Below are 17,591 nucleotides of genomic sequence, written 5' to 3' on the forward strand. Positions count from 1 at the left end.
GTATTCTTCCACCAGGACCGATCTCTCTCTCTCTCTCTCATTCTCTCTCTCTCTCTCACACACACACACACACACACGCGCGCGCACGCATACATCAACAGAGTAAGCTGAGGATAAAACAGAAACTCCCATAAACAGGAACTTTATTAAACTACATGTTACATAAAAGAACATATAAATGGACCTTTAAATACATTCAGTTCATCTTAAACAAATTTATATAGAAATTTATTTACATTTCTCCATTATATACTTAAATTATTTTTCAAAGCTTACTACCAATAAAAGGTAATAGAATGATCACCTGCTCATACAGATGCATACACATAGGGTCCACAGGGCTAAGTAAAACACCGCTTCTCAAGAAACTCAGCTTATTAGATTCCAAAGCAACAGCAAGTTCTGAAGGTGCTTTCTTTTGAGCAGGCCTTTGACAGGAGGCCTCTGCTATGCAGGTGCTGGAGGTCGGTTCCGAAAAGCTGGTCCTGGGGCAAATGGGTCCTTGGTTGTTTAAAATGACTCAAATCTTGGGAGCTGGAGAGACCCTTAGAAACTACCACTGAGGCCATGCGCCCACTTCCGAAGACTGGGAAACAGAGGCTGAGGGAGGAGGAGTGATTGACCAAAGTCACATAGCATCAGCGACAGGGCACGGACAGGGTCCTATGTGGGGGTCCTGACCCCATTACTATCCACAAACTTCTGTTTTTGTTGCTTAAGACTGATTTACTTTAGGAATGAAGAGAGGGGCAGAGAGAGAGGACGAGAGAATCGCAAGTGGACTGTGCTGAGCATGGAGGACAATGCAGGGCTCGTCCCACAACCCTGAGATCTTGACCTGAGCCAAAATCACGAGTCCGTTGCTTAACCAACTGAGCCACCCAGGTGCCCCACTACCCACCAACTTTTGATCTCTTTCATCCATTTCCACCCACCCACGGGCCTTATGTTTTGGACATTGTTATCTGCATGGTTAAATACATGATTTCTCGGGCTTTCTGAGATGGTAAAAAACAGTGCAGGATTCCCATAACCATCTTTGTGGGGCCCAGGAAATAGCTACCTAAGGCCATTTTTATAAGAAGTTTTGTGGCCAAGTGCCTTACTGTTTAGCCATGAAGTTTGCCATTTCAATATAGCCGACGTATGGAAGCTCAGAGTTTCCATTTATTTGGATGGAAGGCAACATTCTACAGCAGGAAGATTGTAACATCAAGCACGTGGATTCCCTGAAATCCATCTACCACTGTTGGGTCTAAAATAACGTTTCACTAAAGTTTCAATAAGTGACCCAAAGTGAGAAAAGGCAGGAAGCAACTTTAAATAACAAGAAAGTTTCAAGAATCCCCTCAATCCCTAATTAGTCTCAAAAGGAAGCTGTGAAATGGGCAGTGAGTAGAAACAGTACATATTTTCTTCTTTTGAATAAAGCCTTTTTTTTTTTTTCCAAGATTTTCCTGATTATATAAAATCGGAAAGGGGGGGGGTTGTTTTGTTTTGGTCTGCGATTTGGTTTTTCTCGGGATTTAAAAACCACTTTACAGAAGGAGACATGTCAGCGTTAGGAAGTATCATCAGTGACAGATACACAGCCTGTCCAGGCTCCACGTCAGGTTAGCAAGGGAAGGAAGGGCTGGCTGCGGGCAGAGAGAGGAGGGAGGGACAAGACTGGGACACAGAAGGGTTTATTCTTCCCTGTAACTAGAGTGAACCCAAGTCCTAGCAGCCTTCACTCAGTTTCAGAACAGAGACACAAATGGGAAAACACAGAAGGGAAAGGTGTGCTCAGCTGAAGTGCCCCTGATGCCTCTCCATTAAGATATGGCCCTTCTAAGTTTGGGGAGATCCCGCTTCTGCCAGGGGCTGCTGTTCGTCTGCAGGAAATGCACTGCCCTGGTGCCCGCCCTGAACACAGGAGAGCATCCGATTTCTATCCACCAGTCTCACTTCCCCTCCTGCTCGCACGCAAACCCTCACCCAGAGTCACACACAGAGAGGTGAGCGAGGCAGAGTGCCTTCAGGGAGACGGTGCCAATCACAGAACACCCAGGGCTTGCAGAGAAGTCCGGCTGCCAGCAATGGACAGGGTGTGGGCAGGTGGAAGGCACCCTGAGACCAGGAAACACAGGAAAATAAAAATGTCTTCTTGTTCAGGGTTTTGTCTCTTTTTCCTAGGAGGCATTTCGTTCTGCAAAAGAAACTAAACGACTTCATTTTTATAATATTTAAAAATAAGCTTGACATATAAAAACTGGCCAGTTTTTTTTTTAAACTCTGTAAGGAAGACTGTCAGCTTACACATCTTCATGGAGGGGAGGGGGTTCCTCCAGGGTGTGGGAGGGAGATGCCAGCCGTGAAGTGTAGCGGGCAGCTGCCCAGACTTGGGACTTTACAGTAGACGTCAGCGCAGCCGGTGGCGGTCCACACGCCTCCCGGACCTCACCTCTGGCGACATGCGCGTTAGCCGGCGGCACGCGTGGATCACTTTATGCGGAACAAGGACATGCAGTGCCGTACCTTCCCAGGAGTCAGTCCTCACGATCAGACTTCACTTCCGTAAGGGATCGAGCATTTTCCCTAGCGTGGTCGGATCGGAGTTTCTCAGTCTGAGGGAGGCCCTTTCCCCAGCCCCCCGGCCCTTCCCAGGGGCCTCTGTGTTGACACTGGGAGCCCCAGCAGACTCTGGACACTTTTTAGGGGTCCGGGCGCTACTGGCCCGCCGCAGGGTGCTGCTGTCCTTGGGGCCAGCATCCTCAGGGCCACCCTTGGGCCTCAGCTGACGCTGGGAAACCGTCCGAGTGATGCCGGGGGCTTTGGCCACAGGAGAGGAATCCGCTCTCATGAACCGACAGGAGGAGGCAATTGTGTTTCGGGCAAAGCTCGGCACAGGGGGCGGGGTGCGGGGGACGCTGGGGGCCGGCGGGGCCTTGGGCTCTTCTTCGGGGATCTCTTCCTGGGAGTTGGAGCGGCAGGTCTTGTTTTCGTCGGGCTTCTGCCTGGGGACGTTCCTGAGGGGCTTGGCGCTGGGCTTCTTGAGAGAGCCCTTCTGCTGCAGGGGGGGGTCCTTCCCCGACCTAGCGCTGCCGGAGCCGCCGCTCACCCTCGCCAGCCTCTGTTCCTCCGCCCCCGCTGCTGCCCCCGCCGAGGACCGCTTGGGCGACACGTCTGAGGTCCCCCGCACGGAGCTCCGGCGGGACCACGGCGCGTCTGTGCTGCTGGGGGTCTCCCGAGGGGGCCGCTTCCAGCCCACCGAGCCGCGGCTCGACCTGGAGATGGGCACGACTTTGCGCATGCTCTCACTCTCAGAGGCGGTCAAGGTCCTCACCGGCTTGGGCGCCGCCCCCTGGGACCCCTGGCTCCGCCGGACACTGGCGGGCTTCGAGGTCCCCGGAGACGCCTCTTTGAGGGAGCTTCTCTTCGGTGCTGTCACATCCTTCCCTTTGGCGGGTCTGTCCTTGGGAAGGCTGTCCTTGCAGGAGGGCTGGCTCTTCCCAGAGACTGGAGCCAAAGCCTCCCCGAGGGAGCTGGAAGTGGGGTGAGAGGAGACCTGGCTGCCCGTCTCCCCAGCGCCAGAGGACAAGGAGCCATCCGCCCCGGGCACCTCCCCCGGCTCCGAGCAGTCCAGGGTCAGTGAGCAGTCGGTGGCATCGGAGATGTAGAACAGAGGCCCAGGGTCTTTGCTGTCAGGGTCACTGCTGCCCACAGATACTACAGCCTTGCTGCTAGGATCCTCAGGGGCAGTCCCGTCCCCTTCCAAGGCTGGGCTGAGACCACCCGGGACACCGGTGTCCACAGGCATCAGGCCCTCATGGCTGGCACCGAGGGACTGCACGCTCCCATCCCCCAGAGACCCCAGCTCCACGGGACTGAGGTCATTCAGGGTCAATCGGGACACCTCCTCTGGGCTCTTGGATCCCTGAAGGTCGAACTGAGCCAGCCCTGTCACCAGCTCATGCTCTTTAATCCCCAGAGCCAATGGGGAGAGTGGAGGGGACCGGGCCGGGCCGAGGCCCACCGGCTCACTATTCCTCTTTCGGAGGATGCCCACCCCACTGCGCCGAACTCGGGGGATAGGGGGTTTGGGGTCCTCAGGCCTGGGGGCCAGGAGCTGCTGGCTCTGCCAAGATGAGGGTGGCTCGGGCGCCCCCCGCTCGCCCTCCGAGACCTGTGGTGTCTGTGCTCCCCTGGGGTCCTGGGCTCTCCGGTCTCCAGGCTCCAACCAGGCCATCGTGGGCCGGGCCTGCCGGGTGCTGCTCCGGGGCAAGCTGTTGAATTTGCTGGACTCCTCGGGGCTGTCGGTGGAACACTCCAGGAAGGTCAGCAGCTCCCGGTCTGCAAACGTGCCCAGGGAAAGGCGGGAGCGGCGTGTGTTGGGAGGTCGGTAGGAGGGGCTGACGGGCCTGGGCTGCAGGAAGGGGGACAGGTCTTCCGCGCCCTTCTTAGTCAGCTGTTCCACGTCGTTCTCACTGCTGCTCCGGCAGAACGCCCCAAGCTCCCCAGCCGCCCAGGAGCAACGCTTCTGCTCCAGCTCCTTCAGCCGCTGCAGCCTCCTCAGCTCCTGCACTGCCCGGTCCTGGTTGTCCTGAGGCAGGGGTAGAGAGAAGCCCCAAAATGCATTAGACCTGTGGGACCTGTGTGCAATTCCACAGTTGCCTTTGCCTGCCTTAAGACCTCAAGAAACAGGTATGAAGGACAGCCTGGGTCCCAAACTTCCCCAAGACAATCGCATGTTTGCAAGAAGGTGGGTGTGGAGAGGGCTAGCTCTCCCAAGGCTGCCTGGAGAGGACCCGACCAACGTAAGGTTCTCATTGGATCCGTGGACCCAACTTACAGCTTTCTGGTCAAGGCACTGTCCCTTAAGTGTGGGCTGTGATTCCACACATGCCTGCCACCTCAACTCCGAGGGAACCCAGCTTGGCTTCTAAGTAGGGCAAGATAGCAAAGACTTACAGGAAAAGGCTATTTAGTCAAGGGCAGAGAGAGAGAGAGAAAAAAAAAAGGAGCCTGAGACCATACCTCCCTGTTGCTTCTGTGTTGCATACAGCTACAGCTACACATGCACACACACGTGCAGCACATTCTACTTAATGGCTTAGATGTGTAAGTATATACCCAAGATATGAAGAGACACCAGTCAAATCTCTGCTCTCTGAACGCTCCCTGGTAAGGAAACCCCAGAGATGCCAGGATGGCTCTGTCCCTCATGCCCCACCCCGCTCCCACAATCAGACAGGAGGATTTGCTTTACAAATCCTTCCACCACCCTTCGCCCTGCTGTAAGTACCCAGCCCTCCCCCGACAAAGCCAAACCAGAACAAACGCACATACTAAAGCACACTTTACCACCTGGCTGTGCACTCTAACTACATTTGTAGGGCACCTGGGTGGCTCAGTTGGTTAGGCGTCTGCCTTTGGCTCAGGTCATGGTCCCAGGGTCCTGGGATCGAGCCCCACATCGGGCTCCTTGCTCCGCTCAGGGGGAGTTGGCTTCTCCCTCTGCCTCTGCCCCTCCACCACTCGTGCACATGTGTGATCTCTCTAATAAAACATCTTTAGAAAACTTATTAATATATTTGTGTCACCTAAATGTGTGGATCCCACAACCCCAATCTGTTACTGATAGCACTTTTTACTCAAAAATTAGTTTCCTCAAATGGTGGATTTCCCTTCCAAGTTTCTGTGAGGCTCTGGCTGGGGATGCACAGCCCCTCCTTCTTCTCTGGCTTGGCCTTTCCAGTGTCCCAGGTCCCCCAGGCCCTCTCCTCCAAGGCTGCCCGGAGTGGGGATGGGAGTGGGGCCAGCTTCTGGAGCTCAGGACAGCTGGACCCAAAGAATCACGCAGGTGGCCTGTTGGGCCTGCCAAATTCTGACACGGAGTGAGAGCCTCAGAAAGAGCCAATTTGGCCTCTGCCTCCCACAACCACCTCCCACTGCTGAGCTCACTGCTTGGACAAGGGAGAGGAAACGTGGCTGCAGGCTTAGCCTCCTTCACTTAACTGCAGAGAGAAAAGAGGGCTTGAGAACTCAAACTCAGCTGCGGGCAAGCCTGCTTTTAAATACAGAAAAAGGAATAAGGCACAAGTATTTAGCTCCTCCTCACCATCTGAAGTGAAGGGATCTTGTTTTGTTTTTAACTGACAGATGAAAAGTTGTACTTGCAAAGCCAAGCAACCCAGAGTTCTCTGGCTCCTACACTGAACTCAGAGACTCCTGGAACTGGAGGTCAAAGGGCAAGAAATGCCGCTGTGTCCCTGTCAGCAGGAGACTCCTAACTACTGGAGAACTTTGAAGCCAGCTCTGGCTGAGGACACAGCATGGTCCCCGTGGTGCCAGCCGCCTGGCAATGGCCGTGGTGCTTGAAACAGGTGAGAGAGGGCCTTCCCATCCTCCCACTGCAACACAGGTCTCCGTGAAAGAGGAAATTCTTTCCTGGGAGCGGTGGGGGTGATGAGGAAGACGTTCAGGGCCTTCAAAGAGATTTGTTAGTATCAGGGCTGCCATCATAAATAAACGTGACTAACACAATGCTTTCGGGGCATCAAAGCCAGTGATGCCGAGGAGGCCAGACGAATCCCAACCGAGAGCCCGGCGGTGCGGCCCACACCAGCCTTCCCTGAAACCGTGGAAGTGCCGAACCGTCTTTCTGCCAAGGGCAGAGGGCTGGGTCTGGATGAGGAAAACTGAAACTCCACACCACTCAGAAAACACGGGAGATGCCATCAGCCATACCTGAACCGCTTTGTTGAATTTGACACAAAAGTCTCTAAATATCTGAAGGCACTCGTCCAGTTTCATGGTTTCTTTGTCTTCGCAGAAAAAATCAATAAGGGTGTGGGCCTCGTCCTGGAGCTCCTGCTGCCAGCGCTCCAGTTCTGTCAGCTTTTCCACAGCAAACTGCGGGAAAACACAAGCACACGCTGAAGGAAACAGGCAGCCGAGGTGGCGTGGCGCGCGCCGTCTGCGCTCCCGGGTTCAGCTTCAGGTCTCGGGAAAGGGGAAAGTTGACCGCAAGTCTAACGCCCTCCGAGCCAAAAGGAAATTATTTCAACCCAAACAAAGCCCTGGGGAAGCAAGGTGAACTTCTGTGTGAGACCTGGAGGCCACCCAAAAAACTAAAAAGAGCTTTCCTCTACAGAAGGCCGCTGAAGAAATGGTCACTGAAAAATGACATAGGTGTAAAGAACTGGTTTGATGGAGGAAAACTCATTCTGCATCTGTTCTTCCTTCTCTGAAAAGTGAGTCTTAGAGACTGGCCTTCGGGATGTCAGAAGGCCCTTGTATGGACAAGCTATTGAGAGGGAGTTTAAACCTCACCTCAAATGACCTGTGTCAGGGTCAGGATCACCCCCACAGGAGGGAAGCTCCTGCGCCCAGACACATGCCCCAGCCAAGGCTACTTAACCAGGGTGCTTATCCAAGCCAGCTCAGAAGCACTGTCCACAGTCTCTGCTTGTACAGAACTCATGCAATTCAGTATGCCTAAGGTGTAACTACCACTAATATATTTTTTTTAAAGATTTTATTTATCTGACAGAGAGAGACACAGCAAGAGAGGGAACACAAGCAGGGGGAGTGGGAGAGGGAAAAGCAGGCTTCCCGTCGAGTAGGGAGCCCTACGTGGGGCTCCATCCCAGGACCCTGGGACCATGACCTCAGCCAAAGGCAGATGCTCAACCACCTGAGACACCTAGGTGCCCCACTACCACTAATATTTTGTTACAACCCCCAGGAGATTCTGAGGAGTCCCGATGGTTATTTACTATTACATCCTACAAGTCCATCCACTTCTCGTGTTCACTTTCTCCTAATCCTTTGAGAACAAAGCTCCAGTACCTCCACAGATTAGGGCATTGGGGCACCCGGGTGACTCAGTCTAAGGTTAAGCATCTGCCTTCGGCTCAGGTCATGAACTCAGGGTCTTGGGATCGAGCCCCGCATCAGACTCCCTACTCAGCAGGGAGCCTGCTTCTCCCTCTCCCTCTGCTCCTCCCCCTCCCTCTGCTCCTCCCCCTGCTCATGCTCTTTCCCTCTCACTCCTCTCTCTCTCTCAAATAAATAAAATCTTAAAAAAAAAAGATATTGATTCAGGTTCCACCACCACAAGGAAGCAGAAATGAAAGAAGAGTGCTTTCCTCTGGTGGGCCCCCAACCTCTTCAGGCTGAGGAGCTATGAGACGCACAAGGACCCTTCCCCGACAGCAGCGTGTGACATTCACTGTTGAGCTGAAATGAGGCAGCAGCCGCTTCGAGGAGCGGAGCCACAGGCCCGTGGAGACTGAATATTTAGGATCACACTCAAGTCTCATGTTACTTTCTGTTCCGCTGGGGAACAAGGCTTATATGAAGAAGGAATGTGTGAAGTACATAATAAATCACAAATATCATGTTTTTAAAAAAGGCTAATATTTGAGAAACTTCCTCCGAGTGGAGGGCTAAGCCTCAGAAATATGAAGGTATGGGCTGCCCACCCTCAAGGAGTGGAACTGCTGCTGGGACATGCTTGGAGAGGGACGAGCGACTCTGAGACCCATCGCCTCCCTCCCACTCCAGAACACTTTCCCCCTTGCAAGTCCGTTTCTTGCGCCAAACACATTCAAGAGGTAGTAAGAAACCAAAACCATTTAGGAGACCGAATACCAGAGAAAGTAACCATCTGAGTCAGTAGCCCAAGGCGGTGTGTGTTCACGCTCTGTTATTCTTTGTGGAGAGAAGGGCATTCATGAAAGGATAAATCTTTGCCTGTCATTCTTCCACAGGGGGAAAGGTGGATTCCAGCCAAAGATAACTCAACGGCAGAAAAATAGGACTCTTGACAAGAACCTACATGGGCGCTTAGCTCCACCTCCCGTGTCTCATCTCTAGATCCTGTGGGGATGGAGAGAGAACCAGGAAGGAAAAACTTACAGGCACTGCAATCACCCTGAGGACTCCGGAAAGTGAGACATTCTGAATGTGGATGTGGAAAATCACCAAAAGCAGAGGGGTTTTTTTGGTTTGTTTTTTCTTTTTTTTTTTTTTTTTTTTTTTTTTTTTTTTGCCAAAGTTAGTTTTCTGCCCAGTCAGGACCCCAAATGACAAAGTCCAAAGCTACATTAGCCAAGTGTAATTGACAGGAGACAAGCAGCTGTGCTAGCAAATTCGACTTTTCACATCTCACTTGCCTGCACCAGACCCAAGTTCCAAACCAATTTATTCCTTCTTTCTTGCCCAGAGGGTCAGATTTACAAAGCTGCGTTCTTGTCTTTTTTTCTCCACAAACAACTTCAATCTTTCCCCGTAGCTAAGAGCACAGTCCCATTTTCAGAGCCCTTCATGGCCCGAGCCTATCCTACCTTATAGAATTACACTCCCTCCCCTATTTAAAAAGGAACTGAATATAAAAAAGAAAAATAGGGGCGCCTGGGTGGCTCAGTGGGTTAAGCCGCTGCCTTCGGCTCAGGTCATGATCTCAGGGTCCTGGGATCGAGCCCCACATAGGGCTTTCTGCTCAGCAGGGAGCCTGCTTCCTTCTCTCTCTCTCTGCCTGCCTCTCAGTGTACTTGTAATTTCTCTCTGTCAAATAAATAAATAAAATCTTTAAAAAAGAAAAAAGAAAAATAAATAGCCGCTTGGGAACATTTCATTTACACAGATAAAAATGACTCCTAGAAAGAAGCATTTAGAGTTAAAACAAGGTTGCCTTGAAAGAGCACTCGGGGTTGCAGCTGGGACAGAGCTGTTTTCCATCAGATGCCTTTCTGCACTGCTATGTTGCATAAAATATGAATGTTTAATATAAGAGGCAGGGAAGGAGACATCCAGAATGCTCCCTCACTGTGGGATGGGCCTTCTCCTTCCGTTTCTTGCTTTCCCTCATGTGTGCTCACTGCTGAGTGCTTTCTTACCTATGGCTAGGTGTTTCTGTGGTGGTGTCTGCTGTGTGGTTTCACTCTGGGAAAAATCTGTGCATGTAAAAGAGAGTATCCGTTTGGTGATAGTGGAAAGAGAATACAGAACCCATGTTTAGGAATGAAAATAAGCTCCCACCAGAGCCCAACGAAATGTTTGCCGATGGGAGCTGAACGTGTAATATTTGCTTGCGGTGGCTGAATTACAAGTCAAGGAGTGAAAGCTCAGGTGGGACAGCCTTCCGAGCACACTGTTCCTGCCACCAAAGGCAGCCCCGCCACCAAAGGCAGCCCCGCCACACGCGCCGCCCCCTTGCGAGGCTTGAGGCGCTGATATTTAAGGTAGCCTGTCACTTCCCCTGAAGATTGAAAGCATGAAAAGCTGCCACTGGTTTTTTGGGTTTTTTTTGTTTTTTTGGTTTTTTTTAAATAAGGAAGATAAAAGAAGTATGTCAGACTATGTGATTAGTGAGTCACAATGAGCTGTCACAAACATGTCCACTCTGCTGGTTTTTTTGTTGATGTTATTCAGAGCGGCTCCCGACACACCCTGTGGGGCTGATGTATTTGGGGTGTTGATAGGCACAGCTCTCCTGTGTGCTCCCGCTCTGGATAGAAAACATGCCAAAACGTAGCTTGTTTCTTTAATAAAAACATGTGAGGGAACAAACAAGCCCGAGTTCTCAGGTGTCTACGGTTTCCGTGGAACTTCATTCTGCCGTCCAGAGATTTGATTAGGAGGCAAAAACTCCTACACCATGGCTGAGAAGCCAAACCTGAGTTGCCAGGCATCAGCTGCCAAGTGTTAGCTCCCTAGGCTGCTATCAGTTCCCTGCAGCGCGGTGTGCTGCTGTCGATCACGCGGTGATCAACGGAGCCCAGCCCCTGGTTCACACCACATTCGACAGCCCCTTCTAGAAAGCCAACCGCGCAAAGAATGGGCACTGAAATACAGAGGTCCTTCTACTGACCCAGGGAAAAAAATTATGAATGGGAACCTTCTGCTTCCCCAAAGCTCTGCAGACCGAACCAGCCCTGGCAGGAGCAGCTCTAAGTCAAAATGAGAGAGATGGACTCCGATCGCCCACAAACCTGCAGGAAATCTTCCATCTGCTGACAGAGTTCACCATCCCGCTGAATGTTTTCCCTCAGAGATCTCGTCCTGATGAAGAGTGAGTGCAGTTCTGCTTCCGTGTTATCCAGAGATAATCTACAAGAAGGGGAAGAGTGAGCAGGTGGTGCAGGGAAGCCAAACGAACTTTATTTTCACATTATATTTCACAAACTCTATTTTCACACATCTAGCTAAACTTCCCTAACTAACTCTTCCCCAGCTAACTCTGACCAGAAATGTCAGCTCAAAAATGTAACGGTTTATTTCTGTATTAGTAGATTTCTATACTAGACAGAGAAAAAAATATTACCACACTAATTTCTTCTAGAAATTCAAACCAGAACAGTTTATATCTTATAAGATGCTCATTCTTTGGGGGAGAAGAGAGAATATGAAATTCTGTAAATGGAAACTATGAACTGTTCACAACTTTGGCCTAATAAGCTCACTTTGGGAAAGACATGTCATCTGTGGTAAGATGTTCACAGTCAGTAACACTGAGACACTGGCCAATGACAGGGCTTGGCTTGAAGAGCTATGATTGGTGTATTTCTGCATCGGGTTCATAGCTCTTATAATCAGATATAATCTCTCAGATAGCAAGCACAGGACTGGAAGTGGTTCATTGGAGCCGGCTTGTGAGAGGCCACTGTGGGCGTGGGCACCCCTCCCAACTCCTCACTCAATGAGGCCACACCAGTGGCTTGAATCTGCCACGGTAGCAGTATGCACACCATGGAAATCAGCAAGTGCTACAAACAAGGACTTCTTTCCAGGAAAGCTGGTTATTGAACATATACCACTGGATACAGGGATATGTAGTATAAATTAAAAAAACATGGAACTCAAAAGCGCTCGTGTACACAGATTAGAGCCCCATTAAAATGCACACCTATACTGGGATCAGCAGCAAATTAAAGTGAGGTAAACACAGCCTTATGTCTGGTAGATACTTTCTCTGTGAGGCTGTGCGACTAATTTAAAACGAAATCCTTTCCCAACCCTTGGGATGGTTCCAATTGCAATAGAAAATAAACGTACCATGTTAGATTCTACAAGGAACTGGCCCTCAAGTTTGACTGATGTATACCAACTCCCAAGGTAAGAGGCTGTGCTGTTTGAGCTCTGTCTTTGGGCGTGGAGGGATTTGAAGTTCTTAATCCATATTGTTTTTACACTGATGATATTCATTGGAAACGACTACAGTGGTGTTTTTTTAATTAAAAATACAGATTAATTTTTCAAAACCCCCAAATTCCAAAAGTGCACACACACCTCTGTGAGCAAATAAAAGGGAGGTCTGAAATTTCAACAAGACAAAACTCTTTAAAGTTATAAAATGTTTTAAAGTTATAAAATATTCACCAGTTTCTTAAAAAGTAGTTTAGGGGCACCTGAGAGGCTCAGTCGACTATATGTCGGCCTTTGGCTCAGGTCCTGATCTTAGGATCCTGGGATGAAGTCCTATGTCAGGCTCACTGCTCAGGAGGGAGCCTGCCTCTCCCTCACCCCCACCCCCTCTGCTCATGCTTTTGCCCTCTTTTTCAAATCAATCAATCAATCTAAAAGGTCATTTGAAACAAAACCGTGAATTCTCAGAATTCACTTTAAGTCTTCTTCGCTTACCTAGCAGCCTCCTGAACATGGTGCAATTTTTCAGAAAAGTTTAGAAGAATGGCATCTTTCTTTTGGGCTTCCTAGAATGAAAACAGAATTTTCTCTACTGTATGTGTAAAACTGGAAGGAAATGATTATCCCAAGACTGAAAGGGACTTTAAAGTTCTTGTTTTTATGCTTGATATATTATTCAAAGCAACTCAGTGAAACGTGAACTCTTGTATTCCTCAGTTAGTAAGATTTACCAGAACTTCCCTACTCTCCAGATATATTTAACTTCCCAGAGCAACCGATCCTGACGTGAAATACAACTCATGGGCACACAAACTCAATGGAGGTGGGTGGTGGCTTAGCAGGGCCCATTGTTGCTGTGAGAATCCAATACATCCTCCTTAAATACCACCCATACCTGCGAGGGTGCCTTTAAGTGACAAGATGCCTACAGCGGTTAAACCAGTTTGCAAACTGGGTTTAAGCCGATGGTGCACAAGCCACAGAGGCCTTTGGATTCTTCACCTGTTCAGGGGACACAAGGAAGGTGGATACCAAGGGAGCAATTACCAGCTCTGGAAACATCCCCCCATGGGTAAGGACCAAGTGACACAGAGCACCTGGCTCCACGGATCTAAAGAGACTGACAGAGAGCCACCTGGGTGGCTCAGTTGTTAAGCGTCTGCCTTTGGCTCAGGTCATGATCCCATGGTCCTGGGATCGAGCCCCACATTCGACTCCCTCCTCAGCAGAGAGCCTGCTTCTCCCTCTTCCTGTGCCTGCTACTCTGTCTACTTGTGCTCTCTGTTTGTCAAATAAATAAATAAAAGCTTTAAAAAATAAATAAATAAAATAAAGGGACCGACGGAAGACTCGCTGTAAGACCCACGGGATACGGAACACATTGTCTGCTTTCAGTGTCCTGAAAAATCAACGTATTAAATGAGTCCTGAGTTCAACATGTCCTTTGTCTTCTGAAGAATGCAGTAATAATTACGTGTGTTATTTATGGAGCACGTACTAGGTGCCGAACACTAAAGCAAGCAGTTTATGGAATTATCCCCTTCAGCCCTCTTGGTTACCTGTTTGGAAGGATCACTAGCCCCATGATTAGAGGAAGAAATTGAGGGTCTTAACGTTTAAGGAACTTGTCTGAGGAAGGACAGCTAACAAAAGACAAATCAAAATCCCAGTTCTGTCCTGTCCTGAAGCTCACACTGGAAGCCGGCCCAGCTTCCTCCCTAGCTTACAGCTACATCTACGTGATGGCTATCAAAACAACAAAGACGATCCAATGAAGGAAAAACAAAAGTGGTACAATTCGTAATTTGAGATAATGTAACAACAGACAGACTTTTTCACTTTGTAACTGGTTGTTTTGGTATCCCAGAGCCCCAGCCAGAATCGGAGGTGACAGCCAGGGTGAGGACACCAAGCGCATGCTTGTCACAAGGTAGCCCGCCTCAGAGTTCACAAAGGGGAACAAACGGAAGCGATCCTTTTCACTGTTCTGGGCTCCCTCACTCTCTACACATAACCAGCCACAAATCTAGTCAGCCCAACGCTGGGAATGTCTCAGCACCCAGGCCTCTGCCCTCCGTCCCTGTGGCCGAGACTCCAAGACTCAGCTCTCTCTCTCCAAACCATCAGAGAGCCACCTTCTGCCAAGAGGGGCCCCATTTCCAGTTCTCTCTCCACTCTAGCCTATCCCCCACAGTGCCTTATTTTCTGAAAAACAAAGCCAACCTGGCCAGGCCATTATGCTGGGCTCCGACTTCCACTGGCTCCCCACTGCTAACGCATGAATCCAGATTCCTCAGTATTTAGGACGTGGATCCTTCCTAATCGGGCCTCACCAACCCTGACTCACCAACCCTGACCCTGCCTCTCCCCAACCTCTCTACTTCCCTCCTAGCCTACACCCCCAGGCATTGGTCAGCTCAGCTCAGGAAGTTGCAGGGTGCTTCTGCAAATAGAACCTTCATGGAGCCCACCTGGTCCTCTCCTGTCTCTGTGGGATGCCACCTAATACCTGGGAAAAAACTCCCCAGCGAGGACTCACATTCATTCTCTCTCTCTCTCTGAATTCCCACTTCCCCATACCTGTGCAACAAAGTGCAGAAGATTCATCCCAGGTTTATTTGCTTTTGTGTCTGCCAATTTGAGCAAAGAAGACAGTTTAAATCCTACTGCATTGCCAGCATACCCTCCCTAAAGAAGACAAATCAGAAGAAAAAATATATACGCATATCTTCAGACGGGCAAATAAACTTAGAATCACAACATCTTATTTTTTTTTAATTTTACTTACTGCATTCATGATGTTCCCTGCCTGTAGCACCAAGTGTAATATTGAATGTAGCTCCTCACACAGCATCAGCTCTGTCAAAAAAGAACACACCACAGGACCTTGAGCTTCAGTGCACAAAGAGAGCCACCACAGCCAAGTTCAAGAGGGCCTGAAGCAAGCTCTGACCCTAAACCACGTATTAAGACCGGAAAAAACAAATCAAGCTGCACATTCTGTGGTGTATCTAATGCGTCATTTGCTACTGGCAATCCGTGTCCTAGTCTTTAACTGGGAATTGATAGATATGATGCTTCAGTGTATCACAAAACACTTCAATAAGGAACATCTTCAAGGCATGGAAAATGCAAAGGCCTTATGAAAAGCAGAGCACTGTGTTATAGGAACAACCTCTTTCTTAGCAATTCTTTTTTTTTTTCCTTTCTATCCACTAGCCTTCAAGATTATATTTATAGAAGATGGAAACTAACAGAGAGCAACATTTTGCTTAGTCCACGAGCTATGAGGAGATAAAAAAAATAAACAGGCTGGGATGACATGTAAATGACTTGCAAAGTCATCTACCCTTAGGGGCCAGGCACCCAGAGACTCAGTCCACTTTATTCAAATCTACAAATTTCATTTGGATTGGCTTAAGGTCTATAAAGGAGCTTTCATTGTAATAGATCTTTAGATTAGTTCTTTAAACATAGCAGCTTTTGTACACACATCTATGCAAATTAACATTATTAAAAATTATTAATGTATGTCAAAAGCTAAAAGCAAAGTTTGACGATTCTTAAAATTACAGTATATATAGATAATAAAAATCTATCTATGATTTTGTTAACTTCATATTCTCCATTACGTGTGGTATTACTTTCAAAAAATTACACTTGGATCACTGCCTATATTACGTTATCTAAGAAGGCCAGTATCTGAAGGTTAACCAGATAAGAAATGTTTCTGCCGTGCCCACAAATTTGCATGGCTCACTACAAGAACTATTCCATCTCGATGTGAACAGGAGGAACGGCCCTTCCAAAGTTGCTGCAACAGCCCTGGTGTGCGTGGGAAGAAATTTTAATAGGCCGCCCTATGGAAAGAGGAACCCTCGCCCTGAATTCTGAGACTCCTCTCTAAAACGGAAGAAAATACGATGGGGCTGAAGAGCAAAACTTTATCTCACTATGGGCCAGAGCAACGGAACAGGAAAATCAAGTAGGAATCAACAGCTCTACAATGCCTAGAAATCCAGAAAACAACCCAGAGGAAATCGGGCTGGCACTGGACGTGGAACCCAGAAGGATGTGAGGGATGGGGAGCACCGGAGACGCTGCCGTGGAGATGAGGGGTGCCCACAACTGGGCTAGGCCTGCTTGCTCAGCGCCATACATGCCTGAGGGCAAAACCCCATTGCTTTGGAGGGAGGCAAGAGAGCAATTCCAAGGAGTCTACCTGGGCCGGCAAGTCTTTCAAAGAAATGGAAACGACCCACTCACCCCTCTCAAACACAAACAGCCCACCAGGAGTTAGAGACTTGAGGGGAAGCAGGTGGGAAAAGACACAGAGCAGAACCATCAGGAACCTGTAGAAGGGCGCACTGGAGATGCCCAGGAGGAGTCAGGAGGAAAGGAGGAATGCTGCTGAAAAAGCAGGCCTGGACACCAGAGGCCAGAGGATGAGGGAGGATGCAGCCGGCCTAAGTGCCCAGGGTTTGTGCGTGCCCGCGTGCGCGCGCGCGCACACACACACACACACACACACACACACACAGCATGCACAAGGAAAGCTGACCTGGGAGAGGAACAAGAGCTAGCTACAACCAGCAAGGTTTACTCTGAAGCTGGGGATGAAAGAAATCTTCTTTTATGGGAGGTTACTATGCTAATTAATGGATTGGTCAATTAATCAATTAATTAATTAGGGAGGAAAGTAAATGGAAATAAGCCTTAACTGTCTGTCATCCCACGTAATAATCTCATTTCCCTTTTTAGGGTGTAGCAGAATTAGGATTTCACATTTTTCATTTCAACTCAACAGTTTTTTTTTTAAAAAGAACATGCTACCAGACCGCTGCGGCCACCATGGAAAACAGTATGGAGGTTTCTCAAAAAATTCAAAATAGAATGACCACACGATCCAGTAATTCCACTGCTGGGTATTTACCTCCAAAATATGAAAACACTAACTCAAAGGGATACATGCAGCCCTATGTTTACTGGGGCATTATTTACAGTAGCCAAATTACGGAAGCAGCCCAAGTGTCCATCAATGGATGGATGGGTAAAGAAGAGGTGGTGTATATACACAGTGGAATCATACTCAGCCATCAGAAAAGAATGAAACCTTGCCACTTGCAGCGATATGGGGGGATCTAGATGGTATAATGCTGAGAAAAATAAGTCAGTCAGAGAAAGACAAATTCTATGATTTTGCCCATACGTAGAATTTAAGAAACAAAAACAAAGAAAAAAGACAGACCAAAAAACCAGACTGGACTCTAAAGAACAAATTGGTGGTCAAGGGGCGAGGTGGGTGGGGGATGGGAGATGGGGCAGAGAGGTGAAGGGGATGGAGAGTACACTTCTCGTGATGAGCACCGAGTGCCGGGGGCAACTGCTGAATCACTGCATCGTACACCTGAGACTGAGAGAGCACTGTGTGTGAACTACACTGGCATTAAAAAATAAAC

General features: G+C 49.1%; 1 protein-coding gene across 2 annotated transcripts in view; it reads right to left on the reverse strand.

Annotated features, from left to right (window-relative positions):
- Positions 1-1,247: 1,247 nt before the first annotated feature.
- Positions 1,248-17,591, reverse strand: part of FHDC1 (FH2 domain containing 1) — a 39,771-nt gene continuing 23,427 nt past the window's right edge. For both annotated transcript variants that reach the window (XM_004758081.3, XM_004758082.3), the window contains exons 7-12: positions 14,921-14,991; positions 14,713-14,820; positions 12,628-12,698; positions 10,980-11,097; positions 6,730-6,894; positions 1,248-4,582 (exon numbers count right to left, since the gene is read on the reverse strand). In XM_004758081.3, the coding sequence (XP_004758138.1) occupies positions 2,549-4,582; positions 6,730-6,894; positions 10,980-11,097; positions 12,628-12,698; positions 14,713-14,820; positions 14,921-14,991 (2,567 nt within the window). In that variant the 3' untranslated portion in view covers positions 1,248-2,548. The remainder of the gene's footprint in view (positions 4,583-6,729; positions 6,895-10,979; positions 11,098-12,627; positions 12,699-14,712; positions 14,821-14,920; positions 14,992-17,591) is intronic.

The sequence above is a fragment of the Mustela putorius genome, unplaced genomic scaffold (assembly GCF_011764305.1).
Source record: "Mustela putorius furo isolate JIRA1106 unplaced genomic scaffold, ASM1176430v1.1 tig00000242_pilon_pilon_pilon, whole genome shotgun sequence".
Classification (NCBI taxonomy): Eukaryota; Metazoa; Chordata; class Mammalia; order Carnivora; family Mustelidae; genus Mustela; species Mustela putorius.